The following is a 22,279-nucleotide window of genomic DNA, read 5'->3' as shown; positions in this document are numbered from 1 at the left end:
GTGCTCCTCCACCTTCCATTTGAGGATGCCCCACAGATGCTCAATAGGGTTTAGGTCTGGAGACATGCTTGGCCAGTCCATCACCTTTAGCATCAGCTTCTTTAGCAAGGCAGTGGTCATCTTGTAGGTATGTTTGGGGTTGTTATCATGTTGGAATACTACCCTGCAGCCCAGTCTCCGAAGGGAGGGGATCATGCTCTGCTTCAGTATGTCACAGTACATGTTGGCATTCATGGTTCCCTCAATGAACTGTTGCTCCCCAGTGTCGGCAGCACTCATGCAGCCCCAGACCATGACACTCCCACCACCATGCTTGACGCTAGGCAAGACACACTTGTCTTTGTACTCCTCACCTGGTTGCTGCCACACACGCTTGACACCATCTGAACCAAATAAGTTTATCTTGGTCTGATCAGACCACAGGACATGGTTCTAGTAACCCATGTACTTAGTCTGCTTGTCTTCAGCAAACTGATTGTGAGCTTTCTTGTGCATCATCTCTAGAAGAGGTTTCCTTTTGGGATGACAGCCATGCAGACCAATTTGATGCAGTGTGTGGCGTATTTTCTGAGCACTGACAGACTGACCCCCCACCCCTTCAACCTCTGCAGCAATGCTGGCAGCACTCATACATCTATTTCCCAAAAACAACCTCTGGATATGACGCTGAGAACATGCATTCAACTTCTTTGGTCGACCACGGCGAGGCCTGTTCTGAGTGGAACCTGTCCTGGTAAACCGCTGTATGGTCTTGGCCACCGTGCTGCAGCTCAGTTTCAGGGTCTTGGCGATCTTCTTATAGCCTAGGTCATCTTTATGTAGAGCAACAATTCTTTTTTTTTAGATCCTCAGAGAGTGCTTTTCCATGAGGTGCCATGTTGAACTTCCAGTGACCAATATGAGAGAGTGAGTGCAATAACACCAAATTTAACTCACCTATTCCCCATTCACACCTGAGACCGTGTAACTCTTAGATTGTAAGCTCCAAGGAGCAGAGCCTAACCCTCTTGTATTGAACTGTATTGTTGCTGTACTGTCTCCCTTTATTTTGTGAAGCACTGAGAAAACTATTGGCGCTATATAAATCCTGTATAATAATAATAATAATAACACTAACGAGTCACATGACATCAGGGAGGGAAAATGGCTAATTGGGCCAATTTGGACATTTTCACTTAGGGTTGTACTCACTTTTGCTGCCAGCAGTTTAGACATTAATGGCTGTGTGTGGAGTTATTTTGAGGGGACAGCAAATTTACACTGTTATACAAGCTGTACACTCACTACTTTACATTGTAGCAAAGTGTCATTTCTCCAGTGTTGTCACATGAAAAGATATAATAAAATATTTACAAAAATGTGAGGGGTGGACTCACTTCTGTGAGATACTGTAAGTAAGGGAATGTTTCTCTTCTCAACAAAAAATAATTTTGAATACTCCTACCAGATTTTTTTTGTCCACTGGAGGTTCATGATTTTTACATTTTTGCCAGTACAGTATACATTATTTTTTAGCTGTGAATGAATAAAAGTTATGTTTTAGTGCTTAGTGGGTTCTGTGCCTAGAGAGATTGACGCACAGCTCTTATATTGATTTATCTATAATCTCTTGGAAGCCCCAGTGGCTCTCCATTATTAATAAGACTCAGTAAAAATCAAACATTTTACCTAATAATGTAGTATCTTGCGTTACAGAGGACTATCTAATATGCACACATAAGGAATAGTGCATATGCATTGGTTATTTATCAGTTGCAATCCTAAGACAACGGCTCTGCCTTTTGAAGTAATTGAAACCCATTAAGACACAGCAGTTCATTTTGTAATTTTTGCATAATTTATTTTTATTAAAGCTGAATATTACAACAAAGAAAGAACAAAGAACATTACAAAAAGCTATAACCTGCAGCGCTGATCAAGCTGATTTTTTACAACAGGCTCTTTGAACAGAAGTCAGTTTGTAGATCAACTACAGTGCCCATACATTGATCGAATTACAATCCATGTATGGTCAGACTACGAAAGGTATCCAACACTCCCTAGGAAATCAATGGAGACCACAATGCTACAATAGGGGGGAGGGAAGAGACATGGGCAAAAGGAGAAGTGAGTATACTACCTCATCTATGGCAGGGAAGGGAATTGACCTTATGATTTCTTTGGAGACCTTACAGGGTCTCTTTAAAACCTCTTGCTGACCGCAGATATCTGAATGACGGCTGCACTGTGGCTGGCCAGTTTTGGGTGGACGTCATAAGATGTTCTCCCAGAACGCACTCTCCTGCACGACCTCGGGGGCGCGGACCTGGCAATCTCCATGATTGCTGTGTCCTAAGGCCTTTTACCACGTGATCATCCATGTCCAATGACACACTGATCACCGGGAAATGCAATTGCCAGTTATCTTGAGCCTTGACAAAGCGCAACTGCGCGAAACATGTCGTCTTGGTAACCCCACATATGCTCCCAGCTGAAGACAACGCCGGACACTGCCTTCGTTTGCCATGGTGACACCACCCAGGATGCTGGTACGCTGACACCACGTGATTTGAAGCCGACAGGAGCATTCTTTGATCTCAGCTCCCCTCAGAGCGGACGGGCTGTCCATTGGAATCACACTGTCCACTTCAGGCTGGTTAATTTTATTATACTTGCTACTTTATCTCACCCAATAAAGATGCACCTCCACTAAGGTGCTTGTCTGAGAGCATTTTCCACAGCGCCTTTTTTTCCAGTTCTCTTCAATTGCCAGTTATCGGCTGCACTTTCCTCACACTGTCACAGCGTGAGGAAAGCACTGCTGAGAACCAGCAGTTGTCAGAGGAGGGATCGGCACCGATCATCAGGGCACTGATGATCAGTACCCTGATGATCTGTGCCCAGCAGTGCTGCCCACCAGTGCCACCTACAAATGACCGGCAGTGCCACCCACCTGTGCTCAACAGTGCACACCAGTGTCACCCACCAGTGCCCATCAGTGCAGCCCAGCAGTGCCATCCAGCAGTGCCACCCATCAGTGCCCAGCAGTGCCGCCAGTCAGTGCCCAGCAGTGCCGCCAGTCAGTGCCAGCTCAACAGTGCTGCCTATCAGTGCAACCTATCAATGCCCATCAGTGCCGCCTATCCGTGCCACCTCATCAGTGTCGCGGCGCCTATCTGTGCCACCTATCAGTGCCCATTAATGCTGCTTATCAGTGCAGCCTCATCAACAAACATCAGTGAAGGAGAAAAATGACCTGTTTTCAAAATTTTATAATAGAAACAAAGAAAAACTGTTTTTTTTTCACATGTTTTGCTTTTTTTGTTTATAACTCAAAAAATAAAACACCCAGTGGTGAGTAAATACCACCAAAAGAAATCTCTATTTGTGTAAAAAATGTATAAAAATGTCATATGGGTACAGTGTTGCATGACCGCGCAATTGTCATTCAAAGTGTGACAGCACTGAAAGCTGAAAATTGGCCTGATAAGGAAGGGGGTATAAGTGCCCAGTAGGCAAGTGGTTAAAGAAAACATGTACTTTTCAAAGCAACAGGTTTACTGGATAGCAGGCACCCTCCAGTGTCTTTTCTTATCTTGTGAGAAAATATTTGTCAGCATCATTGTTCTTTGTTGAAATGCACACATTAAAACAAAATGAATATTGTCCTGCTTTACTGTATGTATGCAAATGGCTGTTACTCACCAGTATATGGATGTCATTCTTGAAAAAAGTAATGTGAGCATTTAATTAGCATTTAAAGGATATTGAAATCCAAGAAAAAAACCCACCATGCTAACCATGTCTTAGGAGTGGCATTAGCTTCCATTTTTCTGGCTAAAGCTGATCGGTAATCGGTAATCGGTAGTTTTGTTAATACATTTTAACTTTCTGAATTTTTTTTTCATTTTCTAAAGGCTAGTGAGGTCATATTGACATTTGCTTTTGACCATGGTCATAAGCAATGTTTAAATAAGCGCACAATGGAAAGTTTTTTGTGACCAAATGAAATTCAAATTTGGTTTTCGGTTGGGGATAATCAGAAGTAATGTAATGAAACCTGTTTAATTTGTCTGGGATTTTATTCAAATAGCAGGTGTGGACAAAATTTTGTAGACTTTCGAATTAAATTAGGTGACACAATGGCAAGAAAGAATGTTCTGGAGAACGATTTTTCTACAAACATTCCAATGAAAATCTTACCATGTGTATGGCCAGCTTAACCATTAGCCGCCCGGCCAATGGCTGTTTGGCGGCTGGCAAAATCCTTCAGCGTTCCAAATGGACACCATATGGCGTCCTCCCGGGCATGCGCAGTTTGTGCGCCTGCAGAGCCGCGTAGCGGCGCAATCTGTCACCGGCCGTGTACCTCGGGCACGGCCGATGGCATATCTGAGTACCGGCCCCATTGCCGGTACCATGTGACCTGTTGTGACCAATCACAGCAGGCCACATGACAGTTGTATACAATGGATGGCTTCATTCATGCCATCCATTGTATACTAGTGTCTAGCTGTAAATGGTCACAGCTAATCACATGCACATGTCATGTGATTAGCCGTGGCCAAATCACAGCTAAGCACAAAAAAAAAAAAAAAAACCCTGAATGAATCGATGTCATTCAGGTAAATACTTGCTTATAGCAAAGTAATTCTTTGCTATAAGCAAATTGTGTAAAAAAAAAAAAAAAAAGAAATACTGATCACTTCCCCAAAGTAGTACAATGTTACTATGCAACGGGAACATACGGCGCATGCGCACCTCTGCACTTATATACGATCGTGTCTCCTCCATGCACCCCCCTTTGAAAACGTGCACAGCGCACAAAACGCGGCAGGGAGGTGCCACCCAGATATCTTGACATACCGCATGGCTATTGCTGGACGGGCATCTGCATTTTAACTCAAAAATTCTGTAAGTGTATTTTCATTTTTATGTTTACTGCATCAATAAACCTACTACACTATCAAAGCTTCTGGCCTGGGGCTCTTTTTGTATTGAGGGAGCCAAGGCTTTTTGAAGGTGTTAATCTAAATCCTGTCCATCTGCTGGCTGATGATCTGGATAATACCTCCATTGGCTGATGTTGATATCCATGGAATCCTGTCCTTTTTTGGCCTGGGAGATATGACATCTAGTGGCAAGATATAAGATGACAACTACCTTTCCAGTGGCCTATATCCAGAGTACTAGGAGTAGGTCTTAATTACTCCATGCTTCATCTGCTTATGCATCTGGTTAGTGCAACCTATACTCAGTACAATTACCACAAGAGTCACGAGCATTCCAGTCTATCGTTTGCCGATGCATCACAGAAGTCACGTTTACCCTGTATGATCTACATGCTATGTTAACCTACAAGTTTTTCATCATATTTGAGCTATAATCATTGTATTTACTTATTTATGTCTAATTTTGGCACTGAGCGCTGCATATTTTTATCGTCTATTATACTACTTTGGTCATAGTGAAATATGAAAAAAAAATCTTTAAAAAAAAGAAAACAATGTAATAAAAAATTAACAATAATAAAAAAAAATAATATATACTGTATATTTTTTTCATACTGTCACCAGTCAGTGTCCCTGATCACCGCCATGCCAGTTATATGATGACGCTGTACTGCACTGGTGACAGTATGTAAAAAAAAATTCTGAAAATAATTTTTTTCATTTTTTCATTTTCCGAAAAATTATGACAAAAAAAGACAACTTCAAAAAACTCGCCATTCCTCTTATGAAGTACGTCGGACTGTCTACTCTGCAAAAAGGGGTCATTTGGGGATATCTGTACTATTCTGACTTTCTTGGACCTCAAGAAATTAGATTGGCCGTCAGTACTTCAGGATTGATCAATATTCAGATCTATACCATAGTTTGTGAACTTTATAACTTTCCTACAAACTAAATAATACATCCTAATTTGGGTTATTTTCACCAAAGACATGTAGCAGAATACATCTCGGCCTAAATTTATGAAGAACAATTATTTATTTGCAAACTTTTATAACAGAAACAAAGAAAAACGTGGTTTTTTTTTTGGTATTTTTTTGTTAATTTAGCAAAAAATAAAAACCCCAGCGGTGATTAAATACCACCAAAAGAAAGCTCTAGTTGTGTGAAGAAAATGCTAAAATTTTACTTTGGGTACAATGTTGTATGACCGCGCAATTGTCATTCAAAGTATGAGAGCGCTGAAACCTGAAAAATGGCCTGGGCAGGAAGGGGGAAAAAGTATGGAAATGGTTAAGAACATTTCCAGCAAGTAGAGAAAATACATGTTGACTTTATCTTACTCTCAAGTTAACTTTTTATAATTCCAAGTAATGGAGATGAAGATGTGTTTTAGTCCAAATCATGAAAGCAGCCTGTGTGACAACACGGCTCACTCCATACATACGGTAGATGAGTGAACGTAACCATTCTAGGACATATAGGGGGGGATTTACTAAAACTGGAGAGTGCAAAATCTGGTGCACCTGTGCATGGTAGCCAATCAGCTTCTAACTTCAGCTTGTTCAATTAAGCTTTGACAAAAAGCTGGAAGCTGATTGGTTTCTATGCAGAGCTGCACTAGATTGCGCATTCTTTAGTTTTAGTAAATCAACCCCATAGTGTTATTTACAGAATTATCAGGTGAAAATAAAGAGCCTATAAAGGGAAAATGAATACAGCCGTCACATCTAAGAACTGATAAGTTGCAATATAATACAATTTTGTCTTTAGGTTTAGAAAAACTTTAACATTTATTTCCACCTGGGTCTCCTTGTATGAGCACCTTTACCTTTTAAGAGGCAGGCAATAAATGAGACAACTAAGCAATACAAATTTGAATGTAGGTAGGTGTAAACAGAATCTGAAAAAACTGATAAGAAGGAAACTGGAATTAAGCTGTTTAGGAAATACAATAACAAATATAGTAGCACCAGAAGATAGTTTAGACAGAGAAAAGAGTATGTATAGCACCTGTATCAAACACAAGGTCTACCGTCCAAATTTGTCCTGCCAGGCCATTTCATGTGGCCATCACACCTTTCTGCAACTGTGACAATCCCCGCATCTCTGTCCTTACCTTGTCTCAGTAGACAGAGGACAAACCTCCTCCTTTTAGATTCTGCATCTCTCTGGCAGCCACAGTACCCCGTCTCCACTTCTTTTGGACTCAGCATTCAGCAAACTCAAGCCCTCCTCTGGTCCTCCTCCAGACCCTGCACCTTCTTTTTCCCAGCTCCTCCCCCAGCTTTTTTCCGACAGGAGCACAAGGTAAGGGGGTGCACTGTGATGTAAGGGAGGGTGTTATACTCCTAACTTCTGATGATGGGGGAGCTCTTGACATCTAATGTAAGGGGGGGGGTGCTCTGGAAATCTAATCTTACAGATAGGGCAACCATAATGCTGATGCAGCCTGCAATTACATTGAGTTTGTTGTATAAACTAGGTTTATAGACTATAAAATGGCACAAGCAATTTTGGAATATATGAACTGAGATGAACTATTGTTAGCAATCCTACTTATGATATTATAAAGTATACTCACTGCGGTTTTTCACTAGTGTGCACAACAATCTTAGTGTAGGCTGCAATGTATAACTGCCAGTCATACGTCTTGGCAAACATTCTGCATGTTTAAGCTAGACTAAATTTTAATTTATTTCCCTAGAGCCGTTAATGATATGTATTAAACATTTTCATCACATTCCTCAATATTGACAGAAGTGAATCAACATAGATCTTTAACCTGGCAAGGAATCTGATTACAGTGAAATTTCAGCTGAAAGATGACACAGGGTCTGTCAGGTTCAGTCTCTAGGCCTTGGCATTCTCCTCTTTCTTACTGAGTGCTGGTCCAGAGACAGCAAAAGAATCTTTGAACTGCAGCCAACAGAGAGAAAACTTGTCCAGGTTTGTTTATACTTCCAAATATACGTAACAACCTTGCCTTACTGCTGTTCTGACTCATTAAACTGAATTTAAAGCCCAACAGATTTTAGGAGGCCCCTGACCCCCCCCCCCCCCCCCCCACACACACACACACACCGTTTCTTTTTTTTTTTTTAAACCCTTTATTTATATAGTAACTTAAAGAGGAACTTCACCTTTATCTTAAAAATTACAACAAAACAACTTTAAAAATATGAGTAATAGCAATCTACCTACAGATATTTATAGATATTTGCAGCTTTTTATTCTTTGTATGCCTTATTTTTTTCCCCCCACATTCTTCTTACAGTGGCCATTTTTATTAGGGGCAGATGAATCCATCTCCCTTTACTTCCCGAAGCTCTGCAATGAACTCTGGGTCTGCCTCCTGGAGCATGTGACAGTGCACATCATCTGAAGGGGAGGGACTGGTGATGTAGCTTTTCCAGGATGCATCTGTGAGGCTCTGGTTACATCATCAGAGCCTCCAGAAACCAGGAAGTATAAAAACAGTAATTGTAAGTAAAAGCAAAACACAGAGCTACATGCTGATGTGCTTCTTAGTTAAAGAGGTGATTCGGTGCGCTTTAAATTCTGCAGTTTTGGCTAATTAGGGGATTTCATGGTTCTTATCTTTTGTCCTCCACCATCACAGGTCCTACCTTTTATCCTCCACCATCACGGGTCCTACCTTTTGTCCTCCACCATCACGGGTCATACCTTTTTGTCCTCCACCATCACGGGTCTTACCTTTTGTCCTCCACCATCACGGGTCATACCTTTTTGTCCTCCACCATCACGGGTCCTACCTTTTGTCCTCCAGCATCACGGGTCCTACCTTTTGTCCTCCAGCATCACGGGTCCTACCTTTTGTCCTCCACCATCACAGGTCATGCCTTTTGTCCTCCAGCATCACGGGTTCTACCTTTTGTCCTCCACCATCACGGGTCCTACCTTTTGTCCTCCACCATCACAGGTCATGCCTTTTGTCCTCCAGCATCACGGGTCATACCTTTTGTCCTCCACCATCACGGGTCCTACCTTTTGTCCTCCACCATCACGGGTCATGCCTTTTGTCCTCCACCATCACGGGTCATGCCTTTTGTCCTCCACCATCACGGGTCATACCTTTTGTCCTCCACCATCACGGGTCCTACCTTTTGTCCTCCACAATCATGGGTCCTACCTTTTGTCCTCCACCATCACGGGTCCTACCTTTTGTCCTCCACCATCACGGGTCATACCTTTTGTCCTCCACCATCATCGGTCCTACCTTTTGTCTTCCACTATCACGGGTCCTATCTTTTGTCTTCCACCATTATGGGTCCTACCTTTTATCCTCCACCATCAGCAGTAGACAGTTCTTACTCCTGAACAGTGGTGCTTATGTAACAATGTGTGAGTGCTGTTCTGTGCAGTAGTACTGGACCAGACCATTGCAATGACGCATCATAGAGGGCGTGACCATGACAACCTGGGCTCACAGGAAGTGGGTTGGATGATAATGGATGCATTCAATGCAAAATAGGACCAGCGGTAGATCACAGACTGGTGAGTCTGTGGGAAAAATACCAGGAGAAAAGATAACTATTGCAGAGAAAGCTGCATTTTTTGTTATTAAATGTGTTGAGGTACATATATTTTAATTTTATTACAAAGGTGGAGTTGGGCTTTAAACTACTGGACTTTAACATTTTTTGCAGATTCAGTTTACAGTACAGAGTAAAGAAAGTCATATGTATGACAAGTGTTAATATAAAAGTTAAAGCTGAATTTAGTATATTTTTGGAAGGTACAGCACCAAAGATACTAGATATGTGTAATGATGTGTATCCCATTACTTGCAGACAGCTACATCTGGTAAAAATACTCCCTTCAGTGTCTCCTTTACAGATGCTAGATACTGCCCTGAGTGGCTGTCTTCTCGTGCTGTGAATGTTAATAGAAGCTGCTGCTACTAATTAGAGTTGCACCTGTCACCCACCCCCTTCTGCCCTCTCTTCCATTCATATTGCTCCTATTACTACTCTCACACAATGCATTGTGTTCTGTGAATGGAGGAGGAGTAGTTCAGTGAGAGGATCTCCATAATTTATTCCCAGAACATGATTCAATTTAGGAGTGTAGAAATACATGCAAATGAATGGCAAAGAAGGTAGAAGAGGGCGGGAAAGTGGCACAACTTTTATCAGTAGCAGCAGCTGTTGTTAACTCCTACACAGCCACTCAAGGTAATCTGGGGGTTATGAGGCACTGCAGAGAGGATTTTTACCAGAGGCGGCCCCCTACAGGTAATGGATACACACCATTACATTTAACTAATGAGTTTGGTGTGTTATCCAAATTAAAAAAAAAAATAGAAGAAAAAATTTAATTATATTATATATATATATACTGCTTTAAAGAACAATTTCAGGCATTCATGGAAGCAATCAGTGAGTTACTGAATGTGCGGCAAACAGAGCAGCATAAGAATGTTCACTTAATTTACCCTTATCTGAGTTTACACTGCAGCAAGAATCCATACAACACCTTGCAGGGTCACTGGGAGTGTATTCCTGAAGATTTTGCTGTGTAATTTTCCTTCTTCATGCTTCCTGTATCAAAAATCGCATTCAACCCTCCGAGGCATGGTAAGTTATTGGCTGTCAGAAACTTCCTCTTATTGTTTTTTTAATCAGGATTTGTATACAGTGCTGTGAAAAAGTACTTGCCCCCTTCCTAAATTTTTTTTTGCATATTTGTCACATTTAAATGATTCAGATCATCAAAAAAATTTTAATATTACACAAAGATGACACGAGTAAATAAAAAATGCAGATTTTAAATGATTTCATTTATTAAGGGAAAAAAGCTACGGCAAAAGCTGCAATCAAGCATTTGTGATAACTTCGGGTCTGGTATGGATTTTGAGGGGAACCCCCACGCCAAAATAAAAAAAATGGCACGGGGTCCCCCCGAAATCCTTACCAGACTCTTATCCAAGCATGTAGCCCAGCAGGTTAAGAGGGGGGGGGCGAGATAGCGCCCCCCCTCCTGAACCATACCAGGCCACATGCCGTCAACATAGGGGGTGCTTTGGGGCAGGGGGCTTTCCCTCCCAGAGCACATGACCTTCTGTGTCAGTTAGCAGTGGCTGAGAGTGTTCGACAATGGCTGGTAATGCCTGGGAACAGTAACATCACCCTTGGGCTCCTATGGCTCATCCGTTGTTGGTGCCCTCTCCTCTCCGCTGCAGCTGCCACTGATTGACACAGAGCAACATGTGACCGGCCTGAAAATAGGTACGTTTACTATTATTATTATACAGTGTTTATATAGCGCCAAAAGGTTTGCTCAGCGCTGTACATTATAGTGGGGGACAGTACATGAGACAATACAGTAACAAAACAATCCACAAGGGGTTCGAGGGCGATGCTCTTTCGAGCTTACAGTCTAGGAGGGGATAGTGGTACAGTGCTGCCTACGTTTAGACCTCTTTCTTACACAGGTTAGTCAGCGTAGGTGATAGGATCGGGGAGGAGGCATTTTAAGATTATTTAGGTATCGGGTCTGGAATTCCACTTTAACCACTTGCCTACTGGGCACTTCTACCCCCTTCCTGCCCAGGCCAATTTTCAGCTTTCAGCGCTGTCGCACTTAGAATGACAATTGCGCTGTCATGCAAAATTGTACCCATATGAAAGTTTTAGCATTTTTTTCACACAAATAGAGCTTTCTTTTGGTGGTATTTACTCACCACTGGGTGTTTTATTTTTTGTGCTATAAACAAAAAAAAAAGAGCAAAAAATTTAAAAAAAATGTTTTTCTTGTATAAAATTTTGCAAACAGGTAATTTTTCTCCTTCACTGATGTGCATTGATGAGGCTGCACTGATGGGCACTGATAGGCAGCACTGATGGGCACTGATCAGGTGGCATGGATAGGCAGCACTTATGGGCACTGATAGGAGGCACTGATAGGCGGCATTTATAGGCAGCACTGATGAGCTGGCACTGATGATGTTGCACTGATAGGTGGCACTGATGGGTGGCACTGCTGGGCAGCACTGATGGGTAGCACTGCTGGACAGCACTGATGGGCACAGGTGGGTGTCACTGCAGGGCACAGGTGGGTGGCACTGATGGGTACAGGTGGGTGGTGATGATGGGCACAGGTGGGTGGCACAGGTGGGCACTGACCATCAGGGCACTGGTTATCAGTGCTCTGATGATCAGTGCCGATCCCTTCGCTGACAATTGTCAGTTCTCGGCACTACTTTCCTCTCGCTATGACAGCGTGAGGAAAGTTCAGCAGATAAATGGTAACTGTATTTACTCGGTGATCTGCTGTGTCATTGGACACAGGTGATCACGTGGTAAAAGGCCACCGTGATTGGCCGTTCACTGTATGACGTGATCAGCTGTGTCTGTAGGACACAATGATCACTGGCGGCGCTGGATGTGTACCGCTGGGGGCGCGCAGGGGGGGGGGGGGTGTTCTGAAATTATGTCCATGGACGTCGGCCCAGAACCATACAACCACGCTGCAGCCATCCTTAAGCAATAGCACGCTTGGGAACTGGTTAATAGCCCTGTAATCCAAGTTTAATAAAATGATTTCTTACTGTGTTATTCTGCCTCCTTGTAATGTCCTCTGTAAGTTCCCAAAGCTCTCCTTTTCCTCTTCACTACGGTTTGTGTGGCACTGCATGATAGTTAAAGTCATACACACTGCTCTGTACACACTATAATTCCCATAGTCCACCCCTTTCACATGGGTGTCATCCATTCAGTCACGTTTTTTCTCTCTGCTTAGTTCTGTTACATTTACATTCATCTTTCATCCGCCTCCATTTTTTAAGAGCCAATTCACACTCTATGACGTGACAGACATTTGTAACGCATGGTAAGAGGTCTGTCACCGCAGGGACACACAAGAAAGAACTGTTTCCTATATGTCCCACTCACTCTGCAGAGCAGCCTAGTGCTGTGCTAGACTGCAGACATGCTGCATTTTATTGTACCACTCTGGCTGGGATCACACTGCAATGTCAGGCAGCGCAGCACATCACGCCACCCTACATGTTGTACACTTCAAATACAACTGGTATAAAACAAAAATAAGAGATGCTGAATCATGCACCACATTGTCCCCTAGACAGCCAGTCACACAGAGCGACCGGATCGCAGTATCACTTCAGCTTCTCTGTAATTTAACTAACAAGCAGTGTGAATTCTTTCTATATAGAACAAAAATAGAAATTTGTTCCATTTAACCATTTCAGCTCCAGAAGGTTCTACCCTCTTCGTGACCAGGACATCTTTTGCTATTCAGCACGGCACTTTAACTGGCAATTGCTCAGTCATGCAACACTGTATCCAAATGAAATTTAGATAATTTGTTCCACACAAGTAGAGCTTTCTTTTGGTGATGTTGGATCACCACTGGGTTTTTCATTTTTTATTATACATATTAAATATGGTTTAAAATTTAAAAAAAAAAAACAATATTTTTTGTTTTTCGCTATAAAACATATCCAATAAAACATTTTAAAAAAATCAAATGTCTTCATAAATTTGGGCCAAAATGTATTCTGCTACATGTCTTTGGTATAAAAAAATCCCAATAGTTTATATTAACCTCTTTGTGTTGGTGGTACTTATATCTGTGACCTCTTGCTGGGTGGGATTAAAAGGTGAGAGACTGCATACATGCGTACCAGAATAAAAACATGGCTGTGCCTTTGCGCTCCTGGCACAGACTAGTGGCTAACAGAAATCTCTTAATCTCTACTTGCAATCAGGAGCTTTCCGATCATGTGATCGCTGTGACTGCCAATCACAGTGGTCACATGATCATAAACCCCCACCTCCCGGCATCGGAAACCTGTTAAAGGGCCGGGAGGTGCCGTCATTAATTGGTTGGCTTGAAAGTTATAGCATCTACAAACGATGGTATATATACTAGAATTTTTATTTTTTTTACTGGTAATGGCAGTGATCAGTGACTTATAGTGGGACTGTGTTAGTGCAGCGGGCAATCTGACACTAACTGACGTTGGTTGGGAACTGACTAAATGACACTGACATCTCCAGTAACACTAATACAGTGATCAGTGCTAATAATATACACTGTCACTGTACTAATGACACTGGCTGGGAAGGGGTTACCACTTAGGGGCAATCAAAGGGTTAAATGTGTGCCTACCAATGTTTTTACTATCTGCTTTTTTACATGTTTGTGATCCGGTGCAGGGCAGCCGCTCTGTCGCAGTATATCTGTAGTAGGCGGTCGCTAAGTAGTTAAACAGACCTGGATGGAAGTGGACAAAACACGGATGTAAATGGATGTCAGTTTACATCCATTTGCCAATAGGGAACACATTGATGTCTGTTTTTCACCCATCAACAGACAGATGAACAACGAATAGAGGAGATGCCTGTGTGAAATAGCCTAAGGAGTGAACAAGAGAGGGTGGCTATGTTCCTGCATACAGTGGGACCAAGGAGAACAAATGTAGCCTCCCTCTAGCAGGATGTCAGATCACAGAAGCAAAAAAAAGAGTTTGGAGGAAGCTGACAGCAATAGAATAGACTTTTTTGAGTTCAAGAAGTACAGCCAAAGCTTTTTTGGCTGTACTTCTGTGGATCACAGGAGTGCAAGTCATTCTGTACTCCTGTGACCCGTTTCAGCTGATGGTGGGCTGAAGCCTGCTGTCGGCTAAGGTGACTAAACCGGTCTAGGCTGGGGAAAGATCCCAACTTTAAAGTCGGAGTCTGGAGTGGCACCTAGCTCAGCCTTTCAGCGAGCATCAGAGGGCAGAGCAGACAGCGGTGACTAATGCAGGCCATAGACAGGGAGAAAACCAGCCATTTTTTTAACAAAAAAATGAAAAATCGGTCGTTCAATAGGCCGATGTTACCACCAACAGTAAAAAAAAATTGGCCGATTTTCTTCCCATCTACGGCCGGCATTTAATTACTTCTGTCCCTGCAGAGAGCTCCGCTATTATATTTGACATTAAAAAAGTACTGCGGTTGCAACATTGTATCTATTTGTATCCAATTCGGATACAGATGGTTTTTTTGGATACAAATAGATACATTGTTGCAACCGCAATACTTTTTCATGTCAAATACAATAGCGGACTGGAATTCCTCTCTTTCTGTTCTTCTTCTTTCTCTTCTGCTTCTCTTTTTCTTTCTCTTCTTCTTCTTTTTCTTGCAGGTCACGGCTCATGTGCAGATTTTTTATCGGTAAAAAGATCGGCTGATTTGCCCATCATTGCCGCGAAAATCGGCCGATTCGCAGAATCGGACGATTTTTTTCCAACTTTACCGATCAAAAAAATCTGACAAAATCCAGAAAAACGGCCGACCAATTAACCCATTAACGGTGCGAAAATCGGCAGATTTTTTTTGAGGAGGAAAAATCGGCCGATTTTCGACCCATCTATGGTCTGCATAACACTCACCGTCCTCTGCTCAGAGCGGCGGTGAGAACTCGGTTAACAGCGGCCATCTGATTGCTGAGCTCTTACACTTAGGCTTCATGCACACCGGGCATTTTAATAATGCTGGTAACATTAGCTGTATAAAGTCACATAAAAAACGTGAGATTTTCAGCTTTTTTTTAGTGTTTTTGCATTAGCGTTTACGGTTTTGTTTTTTTTTTACAAAAACCATCCAAAAATGCTGGTTTGCAGCGATTTACCGCAATTTTCAGCATTAGAGTGTTTTACAGCTAAAAAACTCATAGAAACCCACTAGTTCTGGGGGGTTTTTCCAGCCAAAAAATGTTGATTCCAGTCAATGTGTGCATGGACACATAGGATAACATGCTGGGGAGTTTACTGGCTGTAGAAAAAAAACATCAAAAGTTAAAAACAGCCGCTGTAAAAACGTTCAGTGTGCATGAGGACTTAGAGCCAGTGGGGGACCGATGCTGCATCTACCTAGGTAAGTATGATTTAAAAAAATAAAAAATCTTGTGCTTCTTTTATAAAGAATACCAGAGTTAGACAAAAAAAAAGGAGACACTACATGATTTGCAGGTGTAAAACTGAAGTTTGAAAGTGTAAGTGATGTAACATTCTTTTGCTTCCGCTGTGTGATGAGACACCTAGCTAACAAATGGGAAGCCTCACTTTCGTCATTCACTGCATGCGCTGCTAGTATTACGGAGTCATGTCAGAGCTTACTGAGCTTCAAAGAGAGCAAATTATTGGTGCCTGCTTTGCTGGTGCCTCTGTGACTTTTTGACCTTTTTTTCTACAGCCAGTAAACTCCCCAGCATGTTATCCTGTGTCCTGCGTTCAATAGGAAGTGTCGCCACTTTCACACCTGCAAATCATGTAGTGTTTCCATTTTTTTGTCTAACCCCTGTACATACAGTACTTAAAAATATTTTTTTTTCCTGGAGTTTAGTGTCACTTTAAGGGCCAGTTCACACTATAGAAATGCAGTCCAGATGCGTTCCCACATGCACGTTTCTGGCACGTTCTGGTGCGTTTTTGACGAGTTCCAGTGTGTTTTTCATGCTTTCCAATTAATTCCCCCCCTTTTCTTCAATTTAAATAGGGACATGTGCATTCCTGTGAATTTTTGGTGCATTCCAGTGCGCTCCAGTGCATTTTTTATGCGTTTTACCGTGTTCCAGTACAGTTCTGTGCAGAAAAAATGCAGCCTGTTCTACTTTTTTTTTCTGCAGCCAGAACGCACTGCAACTGCAAGCACTGATTTGAACTATGACACTGACAACTATATAACCAATTTTCTGTGTGTTTTGGATGCAGAAAAAAAGCAACTGAAACGCATGTAGTGTGAACTGGCCAGTTTATGGAATAACATCTCCATGTTAACAGCTTCCCGACCGCCCTATAGTAGAACTACCGCTACAGGGCAGCAGGGCTGCGCAAAATCATGTGTATATATACTTGATTTTGCATTTCCAGGTAGGGGGCGCGCGTGCGCACTGCCCTACCCTCGCCGCCATTGGTGGTTACAGATGTCAATCATTGGGTCCCGGCTGGAGATTTCCCGATAGCACCCGACGATCGCCAAGCATCACCAACAGGGGAGAGACCTGTCTGTAAACAGCACAGATCTCTCTCCAGCCAACAGTAACATGCTACTGAGAAATACACAGCAGTATGTTTCCTAGTAAAACACACAGAGCACACACAGTAAAACACACAGGCAACCGTTTGATCGCCCCAGATGTTAAGCCCTTCCTGACCAGTGTCATTAGTACAGTGTCAGTGCTTATATTTTGGACTGATCCCTGTATTAGTGCCATTGGGATGTCAGTAGCAGTAAGTTCCCCCCAGTGTCAGAATGCCCGCTGCAGTCCCACTATAAGTCGCTGATCGCTGTCATTACTAGTATTTCAAATCAGAAATTCCAGTATATATACCGCCATTTGTAGACGCTATAACTTTCACATAAACCAATGAATTTACATCTATTGGATTTTTTTAAGCAAAGACATGTAGCAGAATACATTTTGTCCTAAATTTAGGATGAAATGTGATTTTTTTTTAAATTTTTTACTGGACATGTTTAATAGCAAAAGTCAAAAACATTGGTTTTTTTTTGCAAACTTGTTGGTATTTTTTTGCTAATAGCACAAAAAATAAAAATCGCACAGGTGATCAAATATTACCAAAAGAAAGCTCTATTTGTGGGGGGAAAAAGACATAAATTTCATTTGGGTGCAGCGTTGCATGACCGCGCAATTGTTAGCGCTGTATCGCAAAAAATAGTCTGGTCAGAAAGGGGGGTAAATCCTCTGGAGAGCAAGTGGTTAACCACGCTATAGCCGAATGATGGCTACAGTGCTGTGACCCAGTTTTAAGAGGACGTCATATGACATCCTCTCAGATCGCGCCCTCCTGTGCACCCCCAGAGGCGCACATCCAGTGATCTCCAAGATCGCTGTGTCCTACACTCACAGCAGATCACGTGGTGAGGTAAATGGCCAATCACAGCAACCTTTTACCACGTGATCAGATGTGTCCAATAACACAGTAGGTCACGGATTAAATACAGTTGCCGGTTATCAGCAGCACTTTCCTCATGTTGTCACAGCGTGAGGAAAGTACTGCAGATAATCGGAAGCTGTCAAAGAGGAGATCGCCACTGATCATCAGGGCACTGCAGTGCCTCCCATCAGTGTCGTCAGTACTGCCCATCAGTGCCATGTCAGTACTGCCCATCAGTGCCTCCAGTCAGTGTCATCAGTCGGTACTGCCCATCAGTGCCTCCCGTCAGTGTCATCAGTCGGTACTGCCCATCAGTGCCTCCCGTCAGTGTCATCAGTCGGTACTGCCCATCAGTGCCACCAGTCAGTGTCATCAGTCGGTACTGCCCATCAGTGCCTCCAGTCAGTGTCATCAGTCGGTACTGCCCATCAGTGCCTCCCGTCAGTGTCATCAGTCGGTACTGCCCATCAGTGCCTCCCGTCAGTGTCATCAGTCGGTACTGCCCATCAGTGCCTCCAGTCAGTGTCATCAGTCGGTACTGCCCATCAGTGCCTCCAGTCAGTGTCATCAGTCGGTACTGCCCATCAGTGCCTCCCGTCAGTGTCATCAGTCGGTACTGCCCATCAGTGCCTCCCGTCAGTGTCATCAGTCGGTACTGCCCATCAGTGCCTCCCGTCAGTGTCATCAGTCGGTACCGCCCATCAGTGCCTCCAGTCAGTGTCATCAGTCGGCACCGCCCATCAGTGCCTCCAGTCAGTGCCATCAGTCGGCACCGCCCATCAGTGCCTCCAGTCAGTGCCATCAGTCGGCACCGCCCATCAGTGCCTCCAGTCAGTGCCATCAGTCGGCACCGCCCATCAGTGCCTCCCGTCAGTGTCATCAGTCGGCACCGCCCATCAGTGCCTCCAGTCAGTGTCATCAGTCGGTACCGCCCATCAGTGCCTCCAGTCAGTGCCATCAGTCGGCACCGCCCATCAGTGCCTCCAGTCAGTGCCATCAGTCGGCACCGCCCATCAGTGCCTCCCGTCAGTGTCATCAGTCGGTACCGCCCATCAGTGCTTCCAGTCAGTGTCATCAGTCAGTACTGCCCATCAGTGCCTCCCATCAGTGTCATCAGTCGGTACTGCCCATCAGTCAGCACCACCCATCAGTGCCTCCTCATCAATGCCCACCAGTGTCGCCTCATTAGTGCAGCCTATCAATGCCCATCAGTGCTGCCTATCCGTGCCACCTCATCAACGCACATCAGTGAAGGAGAAAAATTACCTGTTTGCAAAATTTTATAATAGAAACAAAGAAACTTTTTTTTTCCATACTCTTTATTCTTTTTTTTTGTTTATAGCGCAAACAATGAAACACCCCGTGGTAATTAAAGCGGAGCTCCACCCAAAAGGGGAAGTTCTGCTTTAAGGACTGATCCCCCGCTCCCCATCAAGGATTGGCACCTTTGGGGAGTGGGTACCCGAATTTGACAGATACCCGCTCCCACTTCCGGTCCGATCGCCTAAGCAATCAAAAATGGAAGGTGTCCTCCCTCTCTCCCTGTAGTCTTTTGGGACACGTGACAGGTCCAAGAAGACTACAGGACCATTCATGAAGCGCAGTGCTACTCGCACATGTGCAGTGGGTGCCCGGCTGTGAAGCCGTAAGCTATCACAGCCGGGTGCCCACACTGAAGATGCCGGCCTCCTGGAATACAGGACGGCTGGTGAAACGAGCTGCAGGGGACACACCGAGGGAACGAGGGGCAGGTAAGTGGCTGTTTTTTAAAAGTGGTACTTGTCTGTTAATTCACCGGATTTATTTATTTATATATATATATTGTTTTATTTAAACATATATATAAAAAAAATATATATATAAATATAAATCCGGTAAATTAACAGACAAGTACCTTATTATCAGCAGTTACAGTTTTTGTAGCTGTTTTTATTTTTTGACAGGATGAGTGGCACTCGGCTTTAAATACCAGCAAAAGAAAGCTCTATTTGTGTGAAAAATACAAATGTCATATGGATACAGTGTTGCATGACCACGCAATTGTCAAAGTGTGAGAGCGCTGAAAGGTGAAACTTGTCCTGGGCAGGACGGGGTAGAGGTGCCCGGTAGGTAAGTGGTTAAGCCTGCCTGGAAGCACGGTTGTAGTCAGGGGCAGACTGACAACTCATGGGGCCCCCGGGCAATAGGGGATCATGGGGCCCCTGTGTCCTTGCCCAAACTCAAAAAAAGCCTATGGAAAAGGTACCAGGGGCATCTCATGGGGCCCCCTACTGACCCCGGGCCCTCAGGCAGTGCCCGAGTTTCCAAGTGGTCAGTCCGCCCCTGGGTGTAGTGTCTCTATGTTGGCTGTCCCAGCATTCCCTCCTCAGCCTGCCGCTGACAGTAGCGAGCTGTGACTGGAATATATGTGGTAAAGCAGCGCGGGAACGCGTCCCCATTGAGTCGCCTGCAGCCCACAGGCTGCTGTGTGAGGGAATAGGCAGCGCGCCCTGAGAGGAGGAGCCCAGCCGGCTCCCATACTGCCCCGGTCTGTCCGCTACCTCTGACCCGGGACAAGGAAGCTGTGAGAGAAGCGTGGCTCTGCGCGTTGTTTACCTCGTCGCCTCACAAGCTCCTGACTGAACTCACCCGGGACTAGTGCTGTGGGCGTCTGTACGGCGTTCATTACTGAGCTCCCTCACACGTGGTGTATACAGTCATCCTAACGTGGTGATGGGTGGAAGCATCACGTGTTGATTGGACGGCTGAATATTCAGTTTCTCCGAGTACAGAAGTACAGAAGAGCATTTCTAATACAAAGTCTCTAGTGTTGCCTCCTTCCCCAGTACAAAGATGGCGGACGATGCTGACTTGCTGGGATTGGACACCAGTAGCAGCTCAGACAGTGACGTGGAATGCCCTGTGTGCGCCGAGGTGATTCCAGCCGAGATCATCAACAGCCACCTTGATTCCTGCCTGGATATGATGTCCAGCGGGGTGATGCCTAAGAAGAGGCGGCTCTCCGCACACGAGGAGAGGCTCGAGAAGGCCTTTGGCTCAGCCACACCTAGTTTCCCTGTCTTCCAGAAACTATTACGTGAGGAGACCCCATTTAAGACCCCCTTTCCTTTCATGACCTCCCCTAAGAGGAATCCCCAATGGAAGGATGTCAAAGCGGGGTCCAGTGCTGAAAATGTGAAGAAAGAACAGAATATGAGAGCGCTAACCCAGGGTGGGCTCACACAAGGACCCCCCAAAGGGAACAACATGGCTGAGAAATTGGATGGCAAACCACTAGCTGACAGAATGAGGCCGTGCACGCTCCAAGATTACATGGGCCAAGAGAAGGTCCTCGGAGAGGACACCATGCTCAGGAAACTGTTACAGGCCAATGACGTTCCTTCTGCCATCTTGTGGGGGCCTCCTGGTTGTGGCAAGGTTGGTGCACATTCTGAATTTGGTGTTGCCTCTATACATCAGTACTGATCGTGGCTACTAAGGTCTCGTGCACGCCCGGCTTTTTCAAACTACTGCTAAGGGTGTCGGGTGTTTTTTTTACTGCCCCTAAACTCCCCCCCCCCCCCGTTGTCCTATGTGTCCATGCACACGTCTGCTTTTAGCAGCGTTTTGTGGCAGGGGGGTTTAGTGGCAGAAAAAATGACTGACGGTGTCTTGGAGCAAAAGACACTTGATGCGCTTAAACGTGTGTAAAATCAACTGAACGCTAAGCGGTAATTTATTTCAATGGGCGCAATAAATGATTTATTCTGGCCAATGAAAGTAATGCCCAACACTTGATGCAGGTAAATGCAGTACACACTTCTACAAGCGTCAGGTTTTGTTTTTGGTGCTGATGGCTTCTAGTAGAGTTAATATGAGCGTCAGTTTTCAGGGATGCACTATTTCTATCATGCAGCGCCAGGTAGGTAGGTTTTTTTTTTATAAATTTAGATCTGCCCGGGCAAGCAGCCTCTGGCTTCACACATGTGTACTGAAATCGCAATGTCATTCAAGTTTCTGTGCGATTTCAGTACAGGTACGATTTTTGACTTCACTGCAAACACACCTCCCGCTGACTTCACTGCAAACACGCCTCCCGCTGACTTCACTGCAAACACGCCTCCCGCTGACTTCACTGCAAACACGCCTCCCGCTGACTTCACTGCAAACACGCCTCCCGCTGACTTCACTGCAAACACGCCTCCAAGCTGACTTCATTGCAAACACGCCTCCCGCTGACTTCACTGCAAACACACCTCCCGCTGACTTCACTGCAAACACGCCTCCAAGCTGACTTCACTGCAAACACGCCTCCCGCTGACTTCACTGCAAACACGCCTCCCGCTGACTTCCATGCGGAAGCGTCCCACTGACGTCCATGTGGAAGCGTCCCGCTGACTTCCATGCGGAAGCGTCCCGCTGACTTCCATGCGGAAGC

At 44.3% G+C, this 22,279-nt stretch overlaps 2 protein-coding genes across 2 annotated transcripts in view; one reads left to right on the top strand and one right to left on the bottom strand.

The window, feature by feature from the left end:
- Positions 1-22,279, bottom strand: part of LOC149441985 (uncharacterized) — a 220,228-nt gene that overhangs the window by 164,987 nt on the left and 32,962 nt on the right. The window lies entirely within an intron of this gene.
- Positions 20,393-22,279, top strand: part of WRNIP1 (WRN helicase interacting protein 1) — a 134,522-nt gene continuing 132,635 nt past the window's right edge. The window contains exon 1 of the mRNA XM_089656687.1: positions 20,393-21,279. Coding sequence (XP_089512813.1) covers positions 20,695-21,279 — 585 coding nt within the window. The 5' untranslated portion in view covers positions 20,393-20,694. The remainder of the gene's footprint in view (positions 21,280-22,279) is intronic.

The sequence above is a fragment of the Staurois parvus genome, unplaced genomic scaffold, assembly GCF_062004578.1.
Source record: "Staurois parvus isolate SC_StPar_1 unplaced genomic scaffold, SC_StPar_1.0 ptg000928l, whole genome shotgun sequence".
NCBI lineage: Eukaryota > Metazoa > Chordata > Amphibia > Anura > Ranidae > Staurois > Staurois parvus.
Note: the sequence above shows the minus strand (reverse complement) of the source record. Positions and strands in the feature narration are given on the sequence as shown.